Consider the following 23,985-nt stretch of genomic DNA (forward strand, 5'->3'; position numbering starts at 1 on the left):
TTACTGCGATGAACATTATGGTCGCACCCTTTAATAGCAGCTGTACCATTTGTTGAACAATTTTTATGCTGTAGCCCGGCTACAGCAGCTTTGACATCTGTTAAACAACAAATATGCAGAATGTAACAAAATATTAGTTTTGATTTAAAAAAATACGAAAAACAATAAATTAATAAGATAGTAATGCCTTGGCTGAACCGGCAGGTCTTGAACCCGTGAAGCCTTCCGCGTGACTCTAACAGACCGTCCTCTGCACTACTTTGCCACTGAATGCCGCGCTTGACCAAACTCTACTATTTTGATTTAAAAAAAACGAATAACAATAAATTAAAAAGTAATATTTGCCTGTGCTAAACCGGCAGGTCTGGAACCCGTGAAGCCTTGCGCGTGAGTCTTACAGATCATCCTCTGCACTACTTTGCCTCTGAATGTCGCGCTTGACCAAACTCTACTACATGTAAAATGAAAATACATGTGAACTTTGACCTCCATTTTGACGCACTTGTAGGTCGAATTTTTCAAAACACCGTCTTATCAAACGATGAAATTATCTTAAGTTTATTGTCCCAAAATTTCAAATTTTTGTCTTGAGCGGTTTGTCCTGTACAATGATACATGAATGAATGAATGTACTGGACAAAGAATTTTATATGGTAGATTAAATATTATTCGTCACAAAATTGGATATATTTTGGGGCATAAAAATGCTTTAGTCACTAGACTTTTCCCTCGAAACGAGGTTTTCTTTTGAAGATATCAGAAATTTTTTAATTTCATTTTCTTCTGACGTTGATACTTTGAAAGAAGGTTATTAATAAATTTATATTTACATTTACATTACACAGTAATATTTTAATTTATTTGTTAATTTAAATGTATAGTTAAGTGTCGTCTGCTAATAGTTTGACAATAAATAAATAAATAAATATTTCTGGGGTTGATGTTCCCGCAAAATTTTCAATTCAAAATAAGTAGGGATGTAAAAATATATCGAAATATCGACAACTCGATTTTCGCGGAAGCGATTTACGAGTACTTAAGCTCGATGATTTTTTGGACGGTCTATCGAGTTGATTGAATCGATTTACATGAAAAATCGACAGCTCACTGGGGCCTGTTCATCGTAAATGATTTGCAGACTTAAGTTAAGTCGTTCAACGTTTGGTGAGCAATTTTCTATTTCGATTTAAAACTCGATCTAAAGTTTGGATTTACATCACTATTAATAAGCTTACTCAAAATTTTAAAATCAATTCACAATTACATCAAAGCAGGATACCTTGTACTCAGGCAGTTAGAAGCCGTTCGGTACGGCTGATTGTTCCAATGACAGCTATATAATATAGTCAGCCGATTTGACTAAAGTTTGGTCGGAGTGCATAAGACCAACCTTAACGTATATACTGTCAGATTGACAAAAAAAAAAAAATTTTGTCGTACTAAAACTTGATTTACGACCGATCGTTGCTGTGGTAGCTATATGATATAGTTGACCGATTTGAACCAATTTTTGTCAGGATGTAACAGCCTGACATAAATGCATTATCTGCCAGATTGGTATAGAAATCTCAAAGAACAAAAAAATATTTCGTACAAAAATGTGATTTTTGACCGAAAGAAAAATTTATATATTCAGTTAAAAGGTAATATCTTACAAGCCGCTCAGCCAAAATGTGTGTATCATATACCAAAAGACGCAAAATTGTACGTAATATAATAGTGAAAATAAATAGAAGTCGTTAGAGCCGTTTTGTATTTTGTGAGTACTTTAGAAAAAAGTTTAAGGAAACGCCTAAGATTCCTTAAAATACCTTTCCAGCGATATATAGGACATATCTGTAGCTTCTATAGTTTGGAAACGATTAAGCGTTTTCCTGCTAAACTAGCGGTTTTTTCAAAAGTCGTAAAACAAACATTTCTAGATTTTCGAAAAGGAATAAATCCCCTTCATTACTTTGATGCAAACCGACAAACAAACAGACAAACAAAGTGACTTTTCATTTCATGTTGAAAAGTCCACTAAAAATTTCAAATTTAACTATCTTTTGAAATAGTTGTCGGATTTGGGTTAGAGAGGTAACAATCGACGCGTATTATTTAGACAACTTAAAAAAAGTATAGGGGTCTATTAAGTTTGTTTTAACGAATATGTGCGTAACAGGCAGAAGGAGTCGTGGCAGACCCTATAAAGTATATATATTCTTGATCAGCATCAATAGCCGAGTCGATATAGCAATGTCCGTCTGTCTGTCTGTCTGTATGAACACCTAGATCTCGGAGACTATAAGAGCTAGAGACACCAAACTTGGTTTGTAGGTTCCTCTGTATTGCAAGCAGATCAAGTTTGTTTCAGAATTTGGCCACGCCCCCTTTACGGTCTAAAAATAGACAGAGAAAATTTTATATCCAAATTATAAGAACAATCTAAAAGCTAGTGACACCAAACTTGTTATGTTGATTCCTCTATACTGCAGGCAGATAAAACTTGTTCCTTTTTTCGATCGGACCACTATATCATATAGCGCCCATAGGAACAATCGGGCGAAAATCAAGTCTTAATATGAGATATCATAATTAAACTTATAAAATATGTATCTCACTTGGTTTTATACATCATTACCGAAGTTGGTTCAAATCGGGCACCTATATCATATAGATGTCATTGGACCGATCGGGCGAAAATCAAGTCTAAGTATGAAAAACTTTTTGTTTTATGAGATATCGTAAACAAACTGACAGAATATGCTTTTAAGTTTGTTTTATAAATCCTTACCAGTTAAAATCGGTTTACTATATCATATAGTTGCCATTGAAACAAATAGTCGAAAATGTAATACAGCGCTCTGAAAGAGCTTAACTGTACAGGGGTCTATTGGGTTTGTTTTAACGAATATGTGCGTTACAGGCAGAAGGAGGCGTGGCAGACCCTATAAAGTATATATATTCTAGATCAGCATCAATAGCCGAGTCGATATAGCAATGTCCGTCTGTCTGTCTGTCTGTCTGTCTGTCCGTCTGTATGAACACCTAGATCTCAGAGACTATAAGAGCTAGACATACCAATCTTGGTATGTAGGTTCCTCTATATTGCAAGCAGATCAAGTTTGTTTCAGAATTAGGCCACGCCCCTTTACCGCCAAAAATCGACAAAGAAAATTTCATATCTTTATTATAAGAACAATTTAAAAGCTAGTGACACCAAAATTGGTATGTAGATTCCTCTATTTTAAAGGCAGATCAAGTTTGTTTCTTTTTTTGAATCGGACCACTACATCATATAGCGCCCAATCGGTCGGAAATCATGCTTTTGTATGAAAACTTTTTGTTTAACGAGAAATCCTAACCAAACTGACACAATAAGCATATAACTTGGTTTTATATATTCTGTCCAAAGTTGGTACAAATCGGACCACTAAATCATGTAGCGCCCATAGGTACAATCGTTCGAAAATCAAGTTTTAGTATGAAAAACTTTTTTGTTTAATGAGATATCGTAAGCAAACTCATTAAATATGCATAAAACTTGATTTTATATATCCTGTTTAGAGTAAGTTTAAATCGGACCACTATATCATATAGCTGTCATAGGCCGATCGGGTGAAAATCAAGTCTTAGTATGAACAACTTTTAAGCTGATTAAATATGCATAAAACTTGGTTTTATATATCCTGTGCAAAGTTGGTTTAAATCGGACCACTATATCATATAGCTGTCATAGGACCGATCGGGTAATAATCAAGTCTTAGTATGAACAAATTTTTTTTTTTTTGAGATATCGTGTCCAAACTGATAGAATATGCATTTAAGTTAACTAAATATTTTTAATTTTTCCATTATTAGTTTTTGCCATACTAAGTATGGTTCCGACAGTCGAGTATGCTCGACTGTAGCACCGGCCGACTAGTTCATAGTAAGTCCGTTCTGCGACGGTCGAGAATGCTCGACTGTATCTATCTAGCTTTGATTGAAATTTTTGAAAAATAAAAAATTTTAGTGCTGCTTTCGTCACTAGCGTGAACTGCCATCCTCTGTGATATCTTTTAGTCGACTATAGCCTCTCGAGCTTGTTATTGCTTGAACTTACGATCATCTTTATCATCCCAATCGGATTCGTCTTCGGCATATTGCTCTGGAAATTTCCAGTCGAGCTTCATCATCTTTTCCAGAAACTCGCGTAGCTCTTCTGGCGTCTAAATTCATGACCTCCAGATAGTGATATTTGCAATAGACCCTTTAATAATAATATCACCAATAAGTCGCAATTAATAAAAGTTAAATGAATTCCCTTGACTTACCAGTCGGGATGCACTTTCCAGTTTTCACCAATAAAGAACTCGGATATATTAACTTTCATATGCTTGTTTTTGTCCACCTCATCGCCCACTTTGATCCAAGTCTTACCATAATCGCTGGGCATAACAATGCCTAGAGTAAAGGGTGTATTTGGTAAGGGGGCAAAGAAATAATCCTGTTTCTCCTCAGAGACTCGACGCATTTTGTCGTAGTGAAACTTGACGGATATATCCTTAAATTCCTTGGCTTCATGGTGAACCATGGCACGTCGGATGTTCAATATAGATTCACCAGGCTCACGAGGACTCTGATCCTCAAACAGATGCTCGACCTCGCTAAAATCAATGCTATTATAGTTTGATTCATCTTGCCATTTGACTGAAATGGTGCTAAATGTAATAATCACAATTTAATGCAGATATTATTTTGCTTACACCAATGGGTCTCAAATCCGGATGCAGCAGAACATAGCCATTATTGGACACCACAAAAGAATACCCATTCACGCCCAGCTGTTGGGAATGATATTAAATACTAAGCAAGCAGTCATTCTATGGTACTCACCTTGTAAGGTAGGGTCAGCTTGTCAATGTCCTCTGGGTACATCCGTTCCAGCCACGCCAAGCAAACGAGCACGCCGATTAGTACTGTTCTCATGACGATAGGACCGATCAAAGGCTGGCACGCCGACGGCTATCATAAGACGCGGCCGCCGTTCTGTTGAGTTCATAGGATCGTACTGCGACCAAAAAACAATAACATAAATCAAAGACTATAATTATTGTGTCTTAAATACCAGAATTGTGCTTATAAGCATTACTATTACTTTTTAATTTAATTTAATTTATTTAATTTATCTGTTGAATTTCTTCCGTATTTAAAAAAATTGTTTACTTTAATAATAAAATGAACAAGGGGCTCCGCCCTGTTCTCTTGCTCGCGGTGAGGTGCGGCTACAGTCGAGGACGCTCGACAGTAGGATACCCTGAGCCCAGGTACTCATTTATAAAAGTTGATTTTGACCAATTGTTCCTATGGCAGCTATATAATATATGGAACCGATTTGAACCAAATCTGGTCGGAATGTACAAAACCAACATAAATGCATATTCTATTAGTTTGGTTAAGATATCCCAAAAAAAACAAAAAACTTTTTCAACCTAAGACTTAGTTTTCGATTGAGCGTCTTTATTGCAGCTATATGATATAGTAAACCGATTTTGACCAAATTTGGTCAGGATGTATAATACAAGCCCAGATGCATATTGTATCAGTTTGGTTCTGACAACAAATAAAAAATGTTTTCATACTAAAACTTAATTTTCTATGTATCGATCCTATGGCAGCTATATGATATAGTGGTCCGATCCAAAAATAAAAACAAAACTTGATCTGCCTATGGTATCCAGGAACCTACATACCAAGTTTGAAGTCTCTATCTCTTATAGTCTCTGAGATCGACGCGTTCGAACAGACGGACAGACGGACATGAATTAATCGACTCGGCTGTTGATCCTGGTCAAGAATATATATACTTTGGGGGGTCTACCACGCCCCCTTCTGCCTGTTACATACATTCTGCCAAACACATTGTACTCTTTTTTGCCCATTTTCATGGGCTCAGGGTATAAAAAGAATAAATAAATTTATTTTGCGTTGCAGAAAGACACAACAAGTTTATGTTAATGTAAACTAGTTTAGGCCCGAATTGTCAACAAAACTAAGCTATCTGGCAACACTGGATTTATCTGCAACACAAAACAAAATTCCTGCAACACTGGCTATTTTGTCGCGCAAAAGCTGTCTGCTACATAGGTTTGCTGAAATAAATAAATTTTTCTATCGGTCGAAAATCACGTTTTAGTACGAAAACCTTTTGGTTTTATGAGATATCTCAACCAAACTGATACAATATGCATTTAACTTAGTTTTATATATCCTGACTAAAGTTGGATCAAATCGGACCACTATATCATATAGCTGTCATAGGACCGATCGGGTCAAAATAAGGTTTTAGTATGAAAAACTTTTTGTGTAGTGAGATATTTTAACCAAATTGATAGCATATGCATCTAGGTTAGTTTTAAGAATCCTGACCGAAGTTAGTTCTTATCGGACCACTACTTCATATAACTGTCATAGGACCAATCAAAAATGAAGTTTTACTGTGAAAAACTTTTTCTTTTTATGAAATGAGAAATCTTAACCAAACTAATACAATATGCATTTAACTTGGTTTAATATCTGACCAAGTTGGTTCAAATCGGAACACTATATCATATAGCTGTCATAGGACCGATCGGTCCAATATTAAGTCTTAGTATCATAAACTTTTTTGGTCAGGATATGTAAGTCTAACTTAAATGCATATTCTATTATTTTGGTTACGATATCTCGTAAAACCAAAAAAGTTTTCATACTAAGACTTGATTTTCGCTTGGTCGGTCCTATGACAGCTATATGATATGGTGGTCCGATTTGAACCAACTTTGACAGGATACATAAAACCAAGTCATATGCTTATTGTATCAGTTTTCTTAAGATATCTCATAAAACAAAAGTTTTCATACTAAAACTTGATTTTCGACCGATTGTTCCTATGGGCGCTATACAATATAGTGGTCCGATTTAAAAAAAGAAACCAACTGGATCTGCCTGCAATATTGAGGAATCTACATACCAAACTTGGTGTCACTAGCTTTTAACTTGTTTTTATAAATTGGATATGAAATTTTTTTTTCGATTTGTGGGCGATAAAGGGGCGTGGCTGAATTTTGAAATAAACTTGATCTGCTTGCAATATAAAGGAACCTACATACCAAGTTTGGTGTCTCTAGCTTTCATAGTCTCTGAGATCTAGGTGTTCATACAGACAGACAGACAGCTATATCGACTCGGCTATTGATGCTGATCAAGAATATATATACTTTATGGGGTCTGCCACGCCTCCTCCTGCCTGTTACGCACATATTCGGTAAAACAAACCCAATAGACCCTGTACTTTTTTAAGTACGGGGTCTAAAAAAGCCTGTTTACGAATTTCAGGCTCGAAGCCCGTGGATTTTTTGAATAGGCCCGCGGGACACGAATCCCGCAAAGGCCCGTGCCCATCTCTACTACTGAGTGTACAAATTAATGTGCTCAGTGTGTATTTATTTAAATTTAACGTTATTCAAAATGATTAATTAATCTATTTATTCGAGTGAGATGGGTATGTGATGTGCTGCCCACGGGCATTATTTCACTTTTTAAGCTGCAATAACGCGCGCGACTAGTGTGAATTAAGACCCGGCCTAATCTTCGACGAAATCTTAGTGTCTCATCAACAAAAAATATAATTTCTTTAAATGGAACACTTAACTTGAAGCTTCCGATTCAGAGTCCGAGTCTGGTCAAGATGATAAAGAGAGTAATAATCCTAAATCGAATTTTGCCAAATGGTGGACGTTCTTTTCATTCATTATATGTTCCGATTTGCCACGCGATTTGTCATCAACGCCCTGTAGCCACTTTAAGATTTGCGAAAATAGTTTCAAAAAGTGAGAAAGCTAAGAAAAATAACTCTATAGCTCTGGCCATATTGCCGACAAATAGATGAGTCATCATAAGATATACCGATAAACATCGCTTCTCTCGCCTGCCTGATCGCTTCTGCTCGCGGTGAGGTGTGGCTACAGTCGAGCACGCTCGACAGTAGGATACCCTGAGCCCATGTACTTTTTTATAAAAGTTGATTTTCAACCAATTGTTCCTATGGCAATTACTTTTTCATACTAAAAGTTAATTTTTGACCGATCGGTTTTATGACAGCTATATAATATTCGCCCGATTTGAACGAACTTCGACCAGAATGGACAAAACCAAGTTAAATGCATATTCTATCAGTTTGGTTAAGATATCTCATACTAAGACTTCATTTTTGGATTGAGCGTCTCTATTGCAGCTATATGATATAGTGGACCGATCTTAACCAAACTTTGTCAGGATGTATAATACCAGCCCAGATGCATATTCTATCAGTTTGGTTCTGATATCTCAACAAAAAAAAACTTTTTCATACTAAAAACTTTATTTTCGATGTATCGTTTCTATGGTCAAAAAATAAGCATTATACCCTTTTTTGTGCCCATTTTTAATGGGCACAGGGTATAAAAACAAACTTGATCTGCCTATGGTATTCAGGAACCTACATACCAAGTTTAAAGTCTCTAGCTCTTATGGTCTCTGAAATCGACGCGTTCAAACAGGCGGACATGACTCAATCGACTCGGCTGTTGATCCTGATAAAGAATATATGTATACTTTGAGGGTCTGCCACCCCCCTTCTGCCTGTTACATACATTCTGCCAAACACATTAAACCCTTTTTTGCCCATTTTTAATAGGCTCAGGGTATACAAATTACACGCGAAACTATGAACAACTTTCGGCTTTATTAAGTCACTGTATGTATCACTGCAAACTACGTTATTAATGCACCACCGAACTAATATATCACTCGGTATTATATTAAACGTATTTAAAATTAATTAGAAATTGATAAGTTGATAAATCGCAAATCGTAATCGTAATCGCTCGGAATCGATGTAGAGTGTGTCAAGAGTAGCCACAAACTACAACTTTGCTCAGCCTGCATTCTGGCAGCACCCATTCTCCTCTCTCACTCTCTCCTCTCACGCAACACATTCGAGCCTGCCAAAGGCTGCTGCAGTGCGCGAAATTTGAAATAAAAGACAATGTCTAATTTTATGAGATTTTAAAGCGGAAAATGGTAAGTTTTTTTTACAATGATTATAAGCAGATACTTATTATATATATATGTGTGAGAAATCGAAAATATAAGTAATTAAAATTATTATTTTGCAGCTTTCAGTGGTCGGCAAAGATGCAAAAGTAGTGCTGCAAAATGATCGCCTTCCTCATGCATTTCATTCATAGCAATCAGATTCTGCCCGACAATTGAATATTGTGACGTCATAAATTTGCCATGCAAAAATACATATATATATTAACAAAATTATATGTTAATCTAATTGTATATTTGTATACATAAATTATACATCAACAATTTCATTACATGATATCGATAATACTTTTGCTTATCGCTCGATTCTTACTTTGGTACCCAAAAAAATGGGTACTATTTCGTATTGTCTTTGTTCGCGCCTTGCATATAAACGTATGCATGCTGTCTCGCTAGCACGTTCAATTTGCCATGCATATGTAATTATTGAATTAAATGTAATTCCGAAATATCTTCTATATTTATGGGTCAATCGCTTTGAAATTTTCAGGGTCGCTTAATAGACTTACTTCCCACCTGATTGTTCAGTTAAGGACTTATATCCTTAAAATTGCGCCTGTAAATCACTTTGTGCGATTTGTGGGTGAAGGGGGCGTGGCATCCAAAATTGGAAACAAACTTGACCTGCGTATGGTATCCAGGAACATACATAAAACATTTAAAGCTTCTAGCCCTTATAGTCTCTGAAATCGACGCGTTCAAACAAACGGACAGGGCTAGATCGACTCGGCTGTTGATCCTGATAAAAAATATATATACGTTATGGGGTCTGCCACGCCTCCTTCTGCCTGTTACATACATTCTGCCAAACACATTATACCCTTTTTTTTACATTTTCAATGGATCAGGGTATAAAAATAAAACAAGTGGGAAAGGCTATAGTCGAGATCCCGACCATAGGATACCCGTTACTTATTTCAATATAAATCAAAGTACTTTAAAGAAATTACTACCCAACAAAAACTACTGCATACTTTTAGGTGATTGTATGGAAATAACTAGTCGGCCGGTGCTACAGTCGAGCATACTCGACTGTCGTAGACCCCGTACTAACAATGGCAAAAACTCATAATGGAAAAAAGTTTTTCTTACTAAGACTTGATTTTCGTCCGATTGGTCCTATGACAGCTATATGATATAGTGCTCCGATATGAACCAACTTTGGACAGGCTATATAAAGCCAAGTTTTATGTATTTTATATAAGTTTGATTACGATATCTCATTAAACAAAAAAGTTTTCCATACTTAAAGTTGATTTTCGACCGATCGGTCCTATGACAGCTATATGGTATAGTTTACCGATTTGAGGCAACTTCGGCAAGGATGTATAAGACTAATTTAAATGCATATTCTATAAATTTGGGTATAACTCATATAACTAAAAAGCTTTTCATACTAAGACTTGAGTTTCGCCCGATCGGTTCTATGACAACTATATGATATAGTGCTCCGATTTGAATCAACTTTGGACAGGATATATAAAACCAAGTTATATACTTATTGCATCAGTTTGGTTACAATATCCTATTAAACAAAAAAGTTTTTTATCTAATCTAATCTAATCTAATCTAATCTAATCTAATCTAATCCTAATTTTCGACCGATTGTTCCTATGGGCGCTATCCGATATAGTGGTCCGATTTAAAAAAAGAAACCAACTGGATTTGCCTGCAATATTGAGGAATCTACATACCAAATTTGGTTTCACTAGCTTTAAATTGTTCTTATAATTTGGATATGCATTTTTTTTTTCGATTTATGGCCAAAGGGGCGTGGCCGAATTTTGAAATAAACTTGATCTGCTTGTAATACAGAGGAACCTACATACCAAGTTTGGTGTCTCTAGCTTTCATAGTCTCTGAGATCTAGGTGTTCATACAGACGGACGGACAGACAGACAGACAGACGGACATTGCTATATCGACTTGGCTATTGATGCTGATCAAGAATATATATACTTTATAGGCTCTGCAACGCCTCCTTTTGCCTGTTAAGCACAGTTTCGTTAAAACAAACCCAATAGGCCCCTGTACTTTTTTTTAAGTACGGGGTCTAATAATTTAAATGAAATGATTAATCATGTATTCAATATTTAATGTCAATATAACATTCAGAAATAAAATTTCAATAAATTGTAAAAATTAAAAAAATAGCTTAATATCAGCTGAAAAAGTTGTTCTGCCGGAATCGAACCCGCAAAAAGTTGCAAAAAATTTTAACTGACAGAGGATCAACGTGTTGAGCCACTCTCGCATTATGCGTTCAACCTCCCAAATGGCCATATTGCTTGTTTTAGAGCTCAATTACAAAGTAAAAGAAATAAATTATATTTTAACATTTAATGTTAATAGTACATTTTAAATAAGCACTGAGTTTTAATATAAAATGAAATTTTCATTAAAAATCTAGGACAATTATATCTTCGTCTGTACAAAATCTGGAATTTCTGGCTTTCAAATTGTTCTTATAATTTCGATATGAATTTTCTATGTCGATTTGCAGGCGGTTAAGGGGGCGTGGCCAAATTTTGAAATAAACTTGATCTGCTTGCAATATAGAGGAACCTAAATATCAAGTTTGGTGTCTCTAGCTCTTATAGTCTTTGAGATCTAGGTGTTCATACAGACAGAAAGACAAACAGACAGACGGACATTGCTATATCGACTCGGCTATTGATGCTGATCAAGAATATATATACTTTATGGGGTCTGCCACGCCTCCTCCTGCCTGTTACGCACATATTCGGTAAAACAAACCCAATAGACCCCTGAACTTTTTTTAAGTACGGGGTCTAAAAAGTTTTTCATACTAAGACTTGGATTTCGCCCGATCGGTTCTATGACAGCTATATGATATAGTGTTTCGATTAGAACCAACTTTGGTCAGGATATATAGTCTAACTAAATGCATATTCTATTAGTTTGTTGATATCTAAACAAAAAGTTTTTCATACTAAGACTTAATATTGGACCGATCGGTCCTATGACAGCTATATGATATAGTGGTCCGATTTGAAATAACTTTGGTCAGGATATTTAAAACCCAGTTAAATGCATATTGTATTAGTTTGGTTAAGATTTCTCATAAAACAAAAAAGGTTTCCACAGTAGAACTTGATTTTCGCAGCTATATGATGTAGCTATATGATATAGTGGTCTGATAAGAACTAACTTTTAAAACTAACTTGAATGCATATGCTATCAATTTGGTTAAAATAACTCACTAAACAAAAAAAAAAAAAAAAAAATGGCTTAACGCATAAAAGCCCTCAAACACACATTTCCCAACATATCTGTGCTTCTATGGTTTGGAAACTGTTGAGGTTCAATTTTAGCGGACTGGTTTTCCCTAAAGCGTTTTTTCAAAAGTCGTAGAACAAACATTTCTAGACTTTCAAAAGAATAAACCCCATCATTACATCTAATTTTTACCGCTTTGATACAAACCGACAAACAAACAAACTGACTTTTTATTTCATTTTGAGATGACCACTTAAAATTTAAAATTTAGTTATCCTTTGAGCCAGTTGTCGGATTTGGGTTATCGAAGTATCAATCGACGCGTATTTTTGATAAGAATTAAAAAAAAAAAAATGTTACCAAAGAGCCGCAACGGTACATAAGCTGCGATCATATCAATTTTTCCCCTCCCACTTATACCCCCGTACGTGGTATTACTTTGTATTTAGATTAATTTTTTTTTTAAAGAGATATTTCGTGAAATATTTGTGACATTACGTAAGGTCAAATTTTTTAACAATTTAGTTAAAGATGCTGTCGGTATATTCATCCAAGTGAATTAATTCATGTGCAAATTGTTTCAATAAATAACTTGAAAACGTTTTTGGAAGAAAATTTCTTGAGATGTGAGTTTTTAATAAATTTTTAGATTTTGGCTCTGGTCGACCTTTCTGTGGACCTAAAAAGTATGCTATGCAAAAATGCCAGTTCGTAATTGAGCGTACCTTTGAATAAGTGGAAAAAGTGTCACTGACTTGTTTATGGAATGTCTCGCTTCGCTCGTGCTCGCTCGCTCGGTGAGGTCAGTCGAGCACGCTCGACAGTAGGATACCCTCAGCCCATGTACTCTTTATAAAGTTGATTTTGCCCATTTTCAATGGCTCAGGTATCAAATCAGGTAATCAAAACTATGAACAACTTTCGGTTTTCTTAAATCAGTGTTTATCACTGCAGACTACGTTATTAATGCCTCACAGAACTAATACATAATTACGACACTGCGATTATATTAAACGTATTTAAAATTAATTAGAAATTGATAAGTTGATAAATCGCAAATCGTAATCGTAATCGCTCGGAATCGATGTAGAGTGTGTCAAGAGTAGCCACAAACTACAACTTTGCTCAGCCTGCATTCTGGCAGCACCCATTCTCCTCTCTCACTCTCCCTCTCACGCAACACATTCAAGCCTGCCAAAGGCTGCTGCAGTGCGCGAAATTTGAAATAAAAGACAATGTCTAATTTTATGAGATTTTAAAGCGGAAAATGGTAAGTTTTTTTTTACAATGATTATAAGCAGATACTTATTATATATATATGTGTGAGAATCGAAAATATAAGTAATTAAAATTATTATTTTGCAGCTTTCAGTGGTCGGCAAAGATGCAAAAGTAGTGCTGCAAAATGATCGCTATTTCTCTCATGCAATTTCATACATAGCTATCAGCATCTGCTGATTTTTGCATTGCAAAAATACATATTTACATATTAACACAATTATATTTTTATCAAATAGTATATTTGTATATACATAAAATATACATTAACATTTTCATTACATGATATCGATAATATTTTTTGCTTATCGCTTAATTCTTATTTGGTACCCAAAAAAAAAAAATGGGTACTTATTCGTACTGTCTTTGTGCGCCTTGCATACAAACGTATACATGCTGTCTCGCCGCACGTTTGATTTGCCATGCAAATGTAATTATTGAATTAAATGTAAACTCCAAAATAACTTCTTTATTTATGGGTCAATCGCTTTGAAATTTTCAGGGTCGTTTAATACGCATACTTCTCAACTGATTGTTTAGTTAGGGTGCTATGTCAAAATTGCGCCTGTAAATCGTTTTGTGCAATTTGTGGCGAAGGGGCGTGGCACCTAAATTGGAAACAAACTTGACCTGCGTATGGTATTCACAAACCTGCATTCCAAATTTGAGGTCTCTAGCACTTACAGTCTCTGAGATCGACGCGTTCAAACAGACGGACAGACGGACGGACGGACAGACGGACAGACGGACAGACAGACGAACAGGGCTAGATCGACTCGGCTGTTGATCCTGATCAAGAATATATATACTTTATGGGCTCTGCCACCCCTCCTTCTGCCTGTTACATACATTCTGCCAAACACATTATACCCTTTTTTGCCCATTTTCAATGGGCTCAGGGTATAAAAACTCTGAAAAGTGTCCTTAGTGCTGTAATCCGTCTGCGGTGTTCTGGTTGTTCAAAAGTAAAACGTAACTGAGTTCATTTAAAACTTAGAGCGTTGCCATCATCATTATCATCATAATATTAACATGCGGCAGGTCCTCAGCCACATTGTTGGGTTGGCCGCAGTGGCCTACCCTATCCCCTTAAGAGACAAGTATCCTCTTCCACATGTCCTAATTGTGATGTGCGAGCCATGACTGCGGCAGAAACACGCTTGTAATTCACTGCAAGTTTGTGTAAATCCACAAAACAAACCTCTACACGAGGTAAAAGTCTAGTGACGAAATCAATTTTTACCCCCAAAAATTCTGATATCCAATTTTGTGACGAACAAAATTCAGTTTAATATAAAAATTTTAAATAAAAATATAATTTAATAATAATAAAAAAAAAATAAAATTGGCATTGTGCACTGTGCGCCAAAAGGGTGAGCTTCTTTGTACATTAAAATTACTTTTTGTGCAGTGCCGAATGCCAATTTTTTTTTTTTTAGACCCCGTATTAAAAAAAGTACAGGGGTCTATTGGGTTTGTTTTAACGAATATGTGCGTAACAGACAGAAGGAGGCGTGACAGACCCTATAAAGTATATATATTCTTGATCAGCATCAACAGCCGAGTTGAGTTGATGCTGATCAAGAATATATAGCAATGTCCGTCTGTCCGTCTGTCTATCTGTCTGTCCGTCCGTCTGTCTATCTGTCTGTCCGTCCGTCTGTATGAACACCTAGATCTCAGAGACTATGAAAGCTAGAGACACCAAACTTGGTATGTAGGTTCCTCTATATTGCAAGCAGATCAAGTTTGTTTCAAAATTCGGACACGCCCCCTTTATCGCCCACAAATCGAAAAAAAAATTTTATATCCAAATTATATGAACAATTTAAGAGCTAGTGACACCAAATTTGGTATGTAGATTCCTCTATCTTGCAGGCAGGTCAAGTTTGTTTCTTTTTTGAATCGGACCACTATATCATATAGCGCCCATAGGAACAATCGGTCGAAAATCAAGTTTTAGTATCAAGTCTAAGTAAGAAAAATTTTTTGTTTTATGAGATATCGTTACCAAACTAATAGAATATGCATTAAACTTGGTTTAATATATCCTGTTTTAAAGTTGGTTCAAATCGGACCACTATATCATATAGCTGTCAAAGGACCGATCGGGCGAAAATCAAGTCTTAGTATGAAAAACTTTTTAGTTTTATGAGATATCGTAACCAAACTTATAGAATATTTATTTAAAGTAGTCTTATACATCCTAACCAAAGTTGGTTCAAATCAGTACACTATAACATATAGCTGTCATAGGACCTATCGGGCGAAAATCAAGTCTAAGTATGAACAACTTTTTTGTTTAATAAGATATCGTAACCAAACTGATTAAATATGCATAATGCATTTTTTAATATTTTCCATTATTAGTTTTTGCCATAGTTAGTACGGGGTCTCCGACTGTCGAGTATGCTTGACTGTAGCACCGGCCGACTAGTTTTATTATTAATTTATATTTTTATATTTATTTATATTTTTTAAAATCGTCACAAAATTGGATATCAGAAATTTTAGACTTTTACCTCGTGTAGAGGTTTTTTTTGTGGGATATCAGAAATTTTGCAATTGCTTGTGCTTTTGACATTGTAACTTTATCATTAATGCAGGCAAATAGTAAAATATATAAATTTAGTTGTTGAACGTATTTCATATTTAAAAAAAATTTTTTTTAATTATAATGAAAAACAAGTGGCAAAGGCTACAGTCGAGCTCCCGACAATAGGATACCCGTTACTTAATTTAAATATATATAAAAGTATTGTAAAAAAATTTAAAAAAAAATGTTTTTTGAGAATTAACTATTATTATTAAAATTTATTATTATAGGCCCTGAACCCCCATTGGGGCATGGCTTGTTGCTTAATTTGTCCGTCCTCCCAATAACGAGAATCGAAAAGGAAGGTTTTGTCCAAATTTTAAAATTATTAGCTTCGTCAGGTTATAAACTGATTTTGATTATCAACTGCTTCATGTTCACAATTGTTTCAACATTCTCAGGTTATCAACTGCTTTATATTAGCAACTGCTTCAGGTTTAATTCAAGTAGCAACTACTTCAGATCTAAGAAAAAATTCTGCATAGTTTGAAATCAATTCAAACTGTTATGGTTTACAAAATATTGTATGAGATAAATTAGGCAAAAACAAAAACTGTGTCTTTTGTTGGTTTACTGTCGATATGATATCTTCAGCAAGCAAAACAACACTTGCATAAAAGCAAGGAGCATGATTTCAAGAGATTTTAATTTTCCATCCTCAGTACCGTTTCTGCTAGTTGACCAACAATTTAAACTTAATGCCACCTTTGCGTGACTAGAACTAGTTGAGAATTTTAAGGCGCAAGAATGATAAAAGGGTTTGAATGCCATATTGTGTTGCTGTTTGTGACTTAGTTGAAACCTAATACACAAGATTTTAGGCCAACATTTAAATCTCTTTGTTTACCGACCCTCTACTGAGTAACAGGCCACATGATACAACCAACAACACACAACACTTGCATAAAAGCGTAGAGCATGGCATGGTACAGCTGATTCAAGAGATGTCAGCCCCTATCATCAGTACCATTTGGGTTGCAACTCTAATACCCACAAAAACGTATTATCCTTAAAACTGTGGGTGTGGTGGTTTTCGCGATTTGTGGAGCGGAAGGGGCGGGCTTAAATTTGAAACAAACTTCATTTGCGTGGGGCTTAAGAAATTAGTGTGTCAAATTTGGTTACTCTATCTCTTATAATCTCTGAGATACTGTTGCTTATACAGACGAACGAACGGTTTTACGCGATTTGCGGGCGGAATGGGGGGTAACAAAATTTCTTAATGCTGATCAAGAATATATATACTTTATAGGGTCGGAGATGCCTCCTTCTCCCTGTTACATACATTAAGTAACGGGTATAACTAGGAGGCTCCGCCCCCTGCTCGCTTTGCTCGGGTCGCTACAGCCGACCATACTCTACGGTCGGAGACCCCGTACTTACTATGAAAAAAAGTTTTTCATACTAAGACTTCGATTTCGCCCGATCGGTCCTATGACAGATGTATGATATAGTGGTTTGATTAGAACCAACTTTGGTCAGGATATATAAGTCTAACTTATGCATATTCTATTAGTTTGGTTACGATATCTCGTAAAACAAAAGTTTTTCATACTAAGACTTAATATTGGACCGATCGGTCCTATGACAGCTACATGATATAGGTGTCCGAATGAACCAACTTCGGTAATGATGTATAAAACCAAGTTATATGCGTATTGTATTAGTTTGATTAAGATTTCTCATAAAAGAAAAAAGTTTTTCACAGTAAATCTTGATTTTCGCCCAATTGGTCCTATGACAGCTATATGATATAAATGTCCGATTTGAACCAACTTTCGTTAGAATATATAAAACCAAGTTAAATGCATATTGTATTAGTTTGTTTGAGATATCTCATAAAACAAAAAAGTGCTTCGTACTAAAACGTAATTTTCGACCGATAGAAAAATGTGTATATTTTGTAAACATTTTGTTATATCTTTCAAACCCTTCAGCCAAAATTTATGTGTCATATACCAAAAAACGAAAAATTATATGTATTACATCATACTCAAATGTAGAATCATTAGAGCCGTTTTGTCAGAAATCGCCAAAATGTAAGCTAAAAAACCTTATTTCACCTGTAAAATGTTACCTGAGTACTTTAGAAAGAAAGTTTAAGGGTACGCCTAAAAGCTCTCAAACACACCTTTCCAATGATACATATCTGTAGCTTCTATGGTTTGGAAACTGTTGAGGTTTCAATTTTAGCGGAATTTAGAGTTTTCCCGCTAAGCTAGCGGTTTTTTTATAAAGTCGTAGAACAAGCAATTCTAGATTTTCGAAAAGAAATAAGCCCCCATCATTACATCTAAGCTTCTTTAGCGCTTTGATGCAAACAGACAAACAAAGAAAATGACTTTTCATTTCATTTCATTTTGATCAGTCCACTAAAATTTTTCAAATTTATTTATCTTTTGAACCAGTTATCGGATTTCGGTGATCGTGGTATCAATCGACGCGAATTGATTATTGGATTTAAAAACAAAAACAATTTTAACAAAAGACCACAACAGCCCCAATAGCTGCAATCATTTTGAGTTTGCCCCTCTAAACCTTTCCCTCGGTATATAGCTCGATCTGATCGGACAGTCATAGCTGTATATATTGCTTGTCCCCTTTCGCACCCTTCTAATAAATAAACTTCACCATAAAAAAAAATATATTTTTTGTCATATGGGGCCCCAAATCTATCAAAAAAATGGGTTTGGTTCTTGTAATAGCCAAAAAGTTCAAATTTGTTGCCTAGTGTTATCGACACCAAAAAAAAAACATCTTCACGAGGTAAAAGTCTAGTGACGAAAGGCTAGATGCCCCAAAATTTCTGATATCCAATTTTGTGACGAACAATAAAAATTTATTATGAAGATTATATAAATATTATAATCATATTTAAAAATATAAACAGTTCGTCAATCGGCACTGCGCAAATGCTATTTTTGTGTATAGGTATGTAGGCTTTTTGCCCAATTGCGCGACAATTCAGTGAGTCGAACCTAAAGTATACCTACGGGTAAACTATGAGTATAGGCAAGTTTACTAGAGTAATGTTCGATTGATTTAAATCATCTGAGGCATACTCAAGTAAAAATGTATGACTTTGGGTATGAAACGTATTTTAGAAGGGCTCGATACGTACACACAATGTGTTGAGACATCTGTGACAGAATATATTTGAAATAGAGCTCTGCATGAGTGCACACTAAACAAAAAATTATCTCATATTTCTCAAACAAATCATGTGATACTCAAAATACTGGCAATACTCACACTGTCTGTACAATGACTATGTTTTAAAACTCATTTCTGGCAACATTGATTATTTTTTGGTGCGCAAAAGCTGTCATACATACATAGGTTTGCAGCTATGTGAAGTTATTGCTGCTGTCATATTTCAACACTTGTTTGTTAATATCTTGAGAAAGCGAATTATCACAGACAAGTGTGATGTGTCAAAAAACGAGAAATTTTATTGACTATAGCATACTAAAATTTGTTAAAAAATGTTGAATGTCAATTTTTCTAAAATCGACAAAATGTGAGCCAAAAAACATTTTTTCGCCTGTAAAATTTTACCTGAGCACTTAACGCCTAGAAGCCCTCAAACTTACCTTTCCAAAGATATATAGGACATCTGTAGCTTTTATGGTTTGGAAACTGCAGGGGTTTCAATTTTAGCGGGATTTAGAGTTTTCCCGCTAAACTAGCGGTTCTTTTTAAAATTCGTAGAACAAACATTTCTAAATTTTTAAAGAGGAATAAAGCCTTATCATGAAATCTAAACTTTTTAGCGCTTTGATACAAACAAACAAACTGACTTTTCATTTCATTTTGAGAAGTCCACTAAAATTTTTAATTTAAATTTATTTATTTTTAATTAGAATAAGGCCCCAACAGCCTCACTAGCTGCAATCAATTTTTATACCCGTTACTTAAAAATAAGTAAAGGGTATATTGTGTTTTAAAATACATTGTATGTAATTTTAAAACTGCTGCTGAAGTTTCACATTGTTTCACATTTCATTTATTTCTGACGGGAGCGGAGGAGTAGCACAAAGTAGCAGTCTTTTTGTTATAATACATGTTCAGGTACCATGATACACAAAATTTGGTATCATTATACGGTATCACTGCCTTTTACCAGAAGTATCATAGGTATCACAAAAATTATCAGAGAGCAAACGTTCCTGGTGAACGCGACGAAAGGGGCGAAAGGTGTAATTTGGCCCGGGTCGGGGGTCTCCAAAGAACGTTATTATGTGCGGTTAAGGAGAAAACTACAGTTGTTAGTGTGCCCTTTAATTATACCCGTCACTTACACATGTATGTAACAGGGAGAAGGAGGCATCTCCGACCCCATAAAGTATATATATTCTTGATCAGCATCAATAGCCGAGTCGATATAGCCATATGTGTCTGTCCGTCCGTCCGTCGTTCTGATAGTCCGTATGAACAAAAGAATCTCAGAGATTTTTTTAACTTTTTGACACGCCCCCGAAAATCTCGAAAAACAGTCTGTTCGTCTGTATAAACAAAAGGATCTCAGAGACAAAAAAAGATAGAGTAACCAAATTTGGCACACATGTTTCTACTGACCCCACGAAGGTCAAGGTTGTTTCAAATTTAAGCCGCGCCTCTTTCCAACACCACAAATTGCGAAAAAAAAACACCACACCCACAGTTTTTATAGTAAATAACGTTATCTATTAATATTATCTATAATCTCTTGCCCTGAGCGCTAAGATTTTTGGGCCTCCGAAAACATTACCAAGATTAGAAATGAAAAGTTTGAAATATTTGTTTTCTTAGGATTCGAATTATTAAACACGTCTTGATAATTAAATGTGCAGCTGATTTGAGTTCAGAAAAACTGTCATGTAGTGTAGTGTAGTATTGCAAAAAAAAATTTCTCGCTTTATTTTAAAATTTTGAAAAATGGGTTTATTTTTAACAATATAAAATTCAAGCTTAAAATGCTTAATTTATGCATGTATTTTTAAGGTATATATTAAATATTTGATCTTACTATAAAAATTGTCATATTTTTTAAGTATTTTTATGTTGTTACATTCAATAAATTGTCGTAAATAATTTTGACACTGCAATTGTCATGTGTCATAAAATTATTTATCGTAGTTTTGTCCCCAAAGCAAATACATTACCATTATCAACAGCCGAATCGTTTTAGCTATGTCGGTCTGTATGTCAGATAAAATACAACAAAATATTTTTATTGTTTTAATTTTTTCTTGACTTGTAAGAACAATTAACATTTTTATAACAAAAATTCGAAATTTGATAAAATTCTAAGTTGATTTGAAAATTTAAATATGACTTATATTCATCCGAAGTCTCAAATAGTTGAGTAATATTACAAAAACATTAAATTTATCTAAGTATTTTACTTTCGAGACAAACCTTTCAGTAAAGAAAGTGGATCGGTTCAGGTTCTGGTATCGCAGGGTAAATAATTTCAAAGGGTAGGTTCAGGATCCGGCTCGGGATGCTTTAAAACCCGAACTGAACCGGTTCTGCGAGGTTAGGTTCAGTTTTAGGGCATTAAATTATTGGAATGGCGGATGGCATTTAAGGGGTATCCTGTCGACCGTGCTCATGAGCAAAGCGATTTGCTGAGAAAAATCGTGCTTGAATTAAGTTCTTCTACTTGGTTTTAAGAAAACTTGGGACTGCTGTAATTTTGATACTGCATTAAATTGAAAATATCCTGAAATCCTGAGTATTTTTTGGCACAATTTTAAATGATATCGAAAAAAGATTTTTATAATACCATCTTTTTTTAATGCCAACGACGAAAAACATTTTATTTTTTTTTCTATGGCAGAGTTTTTTTTTTTAGAATTTTTTAAAAATTGTCTTTTTTTCGAGCTGTTTTTTAGAGGTACGCCCAGTTTTGTCATCATTACTCGAGAATGCCAAAACCGATTTTCAAAAGCTTATCTTTTCCTAAAAACCATTGAATATATCTGTAATTCATTGATACACAATTGAAGATTTAAGCTTGCAGATTAAGAGCTATTAATTTTTTAATTAAGAATATGTTGCTTTTTTAAGTTTTTTTTTTTTTTTAGCTTTTTTACTTTAAAATTCAGAAAAACTCGAAAAATTTTGAGCTTCGGTTTTAATTTTTTTTGCAAAGTTGCGTTAGTTAATTGTCGTTTAAGATATGATTCATTTAAATCTATGGAGAAACGGCGATATAATAAAATTTTATATTATATATTATTTTATACACACCGTTTTGTCAGTGAAGGCATGTGTCCATGTGGGCGGATGCTGTTCGTTCTGCAGCACTAGCGGCGTGGCAATGACATCTACGTACTTGAGCACCTCTTCATGAACTTCATCAAGAGTTTGCACATGTGAATAGTAGCCACGATTGAGACATGCCATCCATTGAATCTCCCTGACTTTGGTAACCTCCTTTCCAAGTAGATACGTGAAGATGCGCACATTCATCCTGGACGTACCGTTCTCCCCATTACCCCAGTTATATCTCTCAAATACCTCGGTGGTATTTCCAGCAACTCCATCAGTAACCAACATAATTGCCTGGTTACAAGTGGAGGTCTCATTGCAGCGTCGATTCACATAGTAATTGCGTAAAATTTTAAAGGCGTGGTCATAGGCCAGGGTAAGATTCGCATAATTGGATGGAGCAGGTAGTGCGGCTATAGCGGAGTTGAAGGTCTCTATATTCTCGGGAGTCGCCTGGACAAGGGCATCGTTAAAGCATGGCACAATGCCCGTCACATTTTCCGAATACTTAAAGATGGTAAAGAAATCGTTATTGGAGAAGGTGTCCAGTATGCTACGTATAGTGAATTTGGCCACATGATTGCGATGTCCTGTCATCGAGCCCGAATGATCTAACAAGATAACAATATCCTTAGAACAGGTGGCCGTCTCAATGTACCATGATCGTTTGCGACAGTCATAGGTATCGGCATCCTGTTTGTTGATCCGCGTGTCTGTCCACTGAGCGGCAGGATAATGTCGAAGAATTCCCGTATCGGAGCCAAAGTACTGCCAGGAGAGCCGGATCTGACTGATAGTTTGGCGAAATACCTCATCCAGTTGCTCTGACCATTGTATTGTCTTAAGTACATTACTCCTCCGATCCCAAACATTCGATGGCACATGTACCGAACTATGCTCCGTGTCCACTGATATATTATAAAATGTGTATCCGGATTAAGCTTCATTTCGCGATACATATACTCAAATTCCTCCTCGTTCTCCTTCAGCAGCTCAGAGCTGTTCCCATTGAATGTGGAATATTTACTGGAATAGTATGTGAAATTCGTTTCCGCATATGTCTGATTAAACTCAAAATTTTCGTTGACTATCTCCGCCTTCTCTTGAATGCAACGAACTGCATCCATTTTACGTGCCAGCATTTTACCAACATTTGCGGTTATGGATCTGATCAGCTCGGTGCCATTCTTCAGCTCGACGCGAGCATTAAACTCCTTGTATTTCTCCTTTATCTGCTGCGACTTGGTTATCTTTTGGGCCAGCAAATACAGTTCATCTCCAAATTGTGTCGCCCATTTTCCAACACTAAAAGGGTAAGAAGGAGAACAATATAAATATATCAATATATGTAGATATATACTGAAACCAATGCGGGCATTCAGCAGGTAACTTTAATCACCAATCATGATCCCTGATTACTTTTTTCACATTCAGCAGGTAATTTTTAACAATCAAAATGTAAAATTTTGCTATCGGTATCACAAAAAAGGTATCGTGCATATAGTGTGATACTGATT

General features: G+C 35.3%; 1 protein-coding gene across 1 annotated transcript; it reads right to left on the bottom strand.

The window, feature by feature from the left end:
- Positions 1-4,067: 4,067 nt before the first annotated feature.
- On the bottom strand, positions 4,068-23,968 carry LOC117782606 (voltage-dependent calcium channel subunit alpha-2/delta-4-like). Its single transcript, XM_034619625.1, is given in 10 exon segments — positions 4,068-4,191; positions 4,193-4,231; positions 4,296-4,653; positions 4,656-4,671; positions 4,728-4,805; positions 4,858-4,891; positions 4,893-5,032; positions 22,448-23,391; positions 23,394-23,773; positions 23,868-23,968. Coding segments are annotated over 10 exon segments (2,214 nt in total).
- Between the last annotated feature and the right edge of the window lie 17 nt (positions 23,969-23,985).

Source organism: Drosophila innubila (assembly GCF_004354385.1).
Source record: "Drosophila innubila isolate TH190305 chromosome 2L unlocalized genomic scaffold, UK_Dinn_1.0 5_B_2L, whole genome shotgun sequence".
Lineage (NCBI taxonomy): Eukaryota > Metazoa > Arthropoda > Insecta > Diptera > Drosophilidae > Drosophila > Drosophila innubila.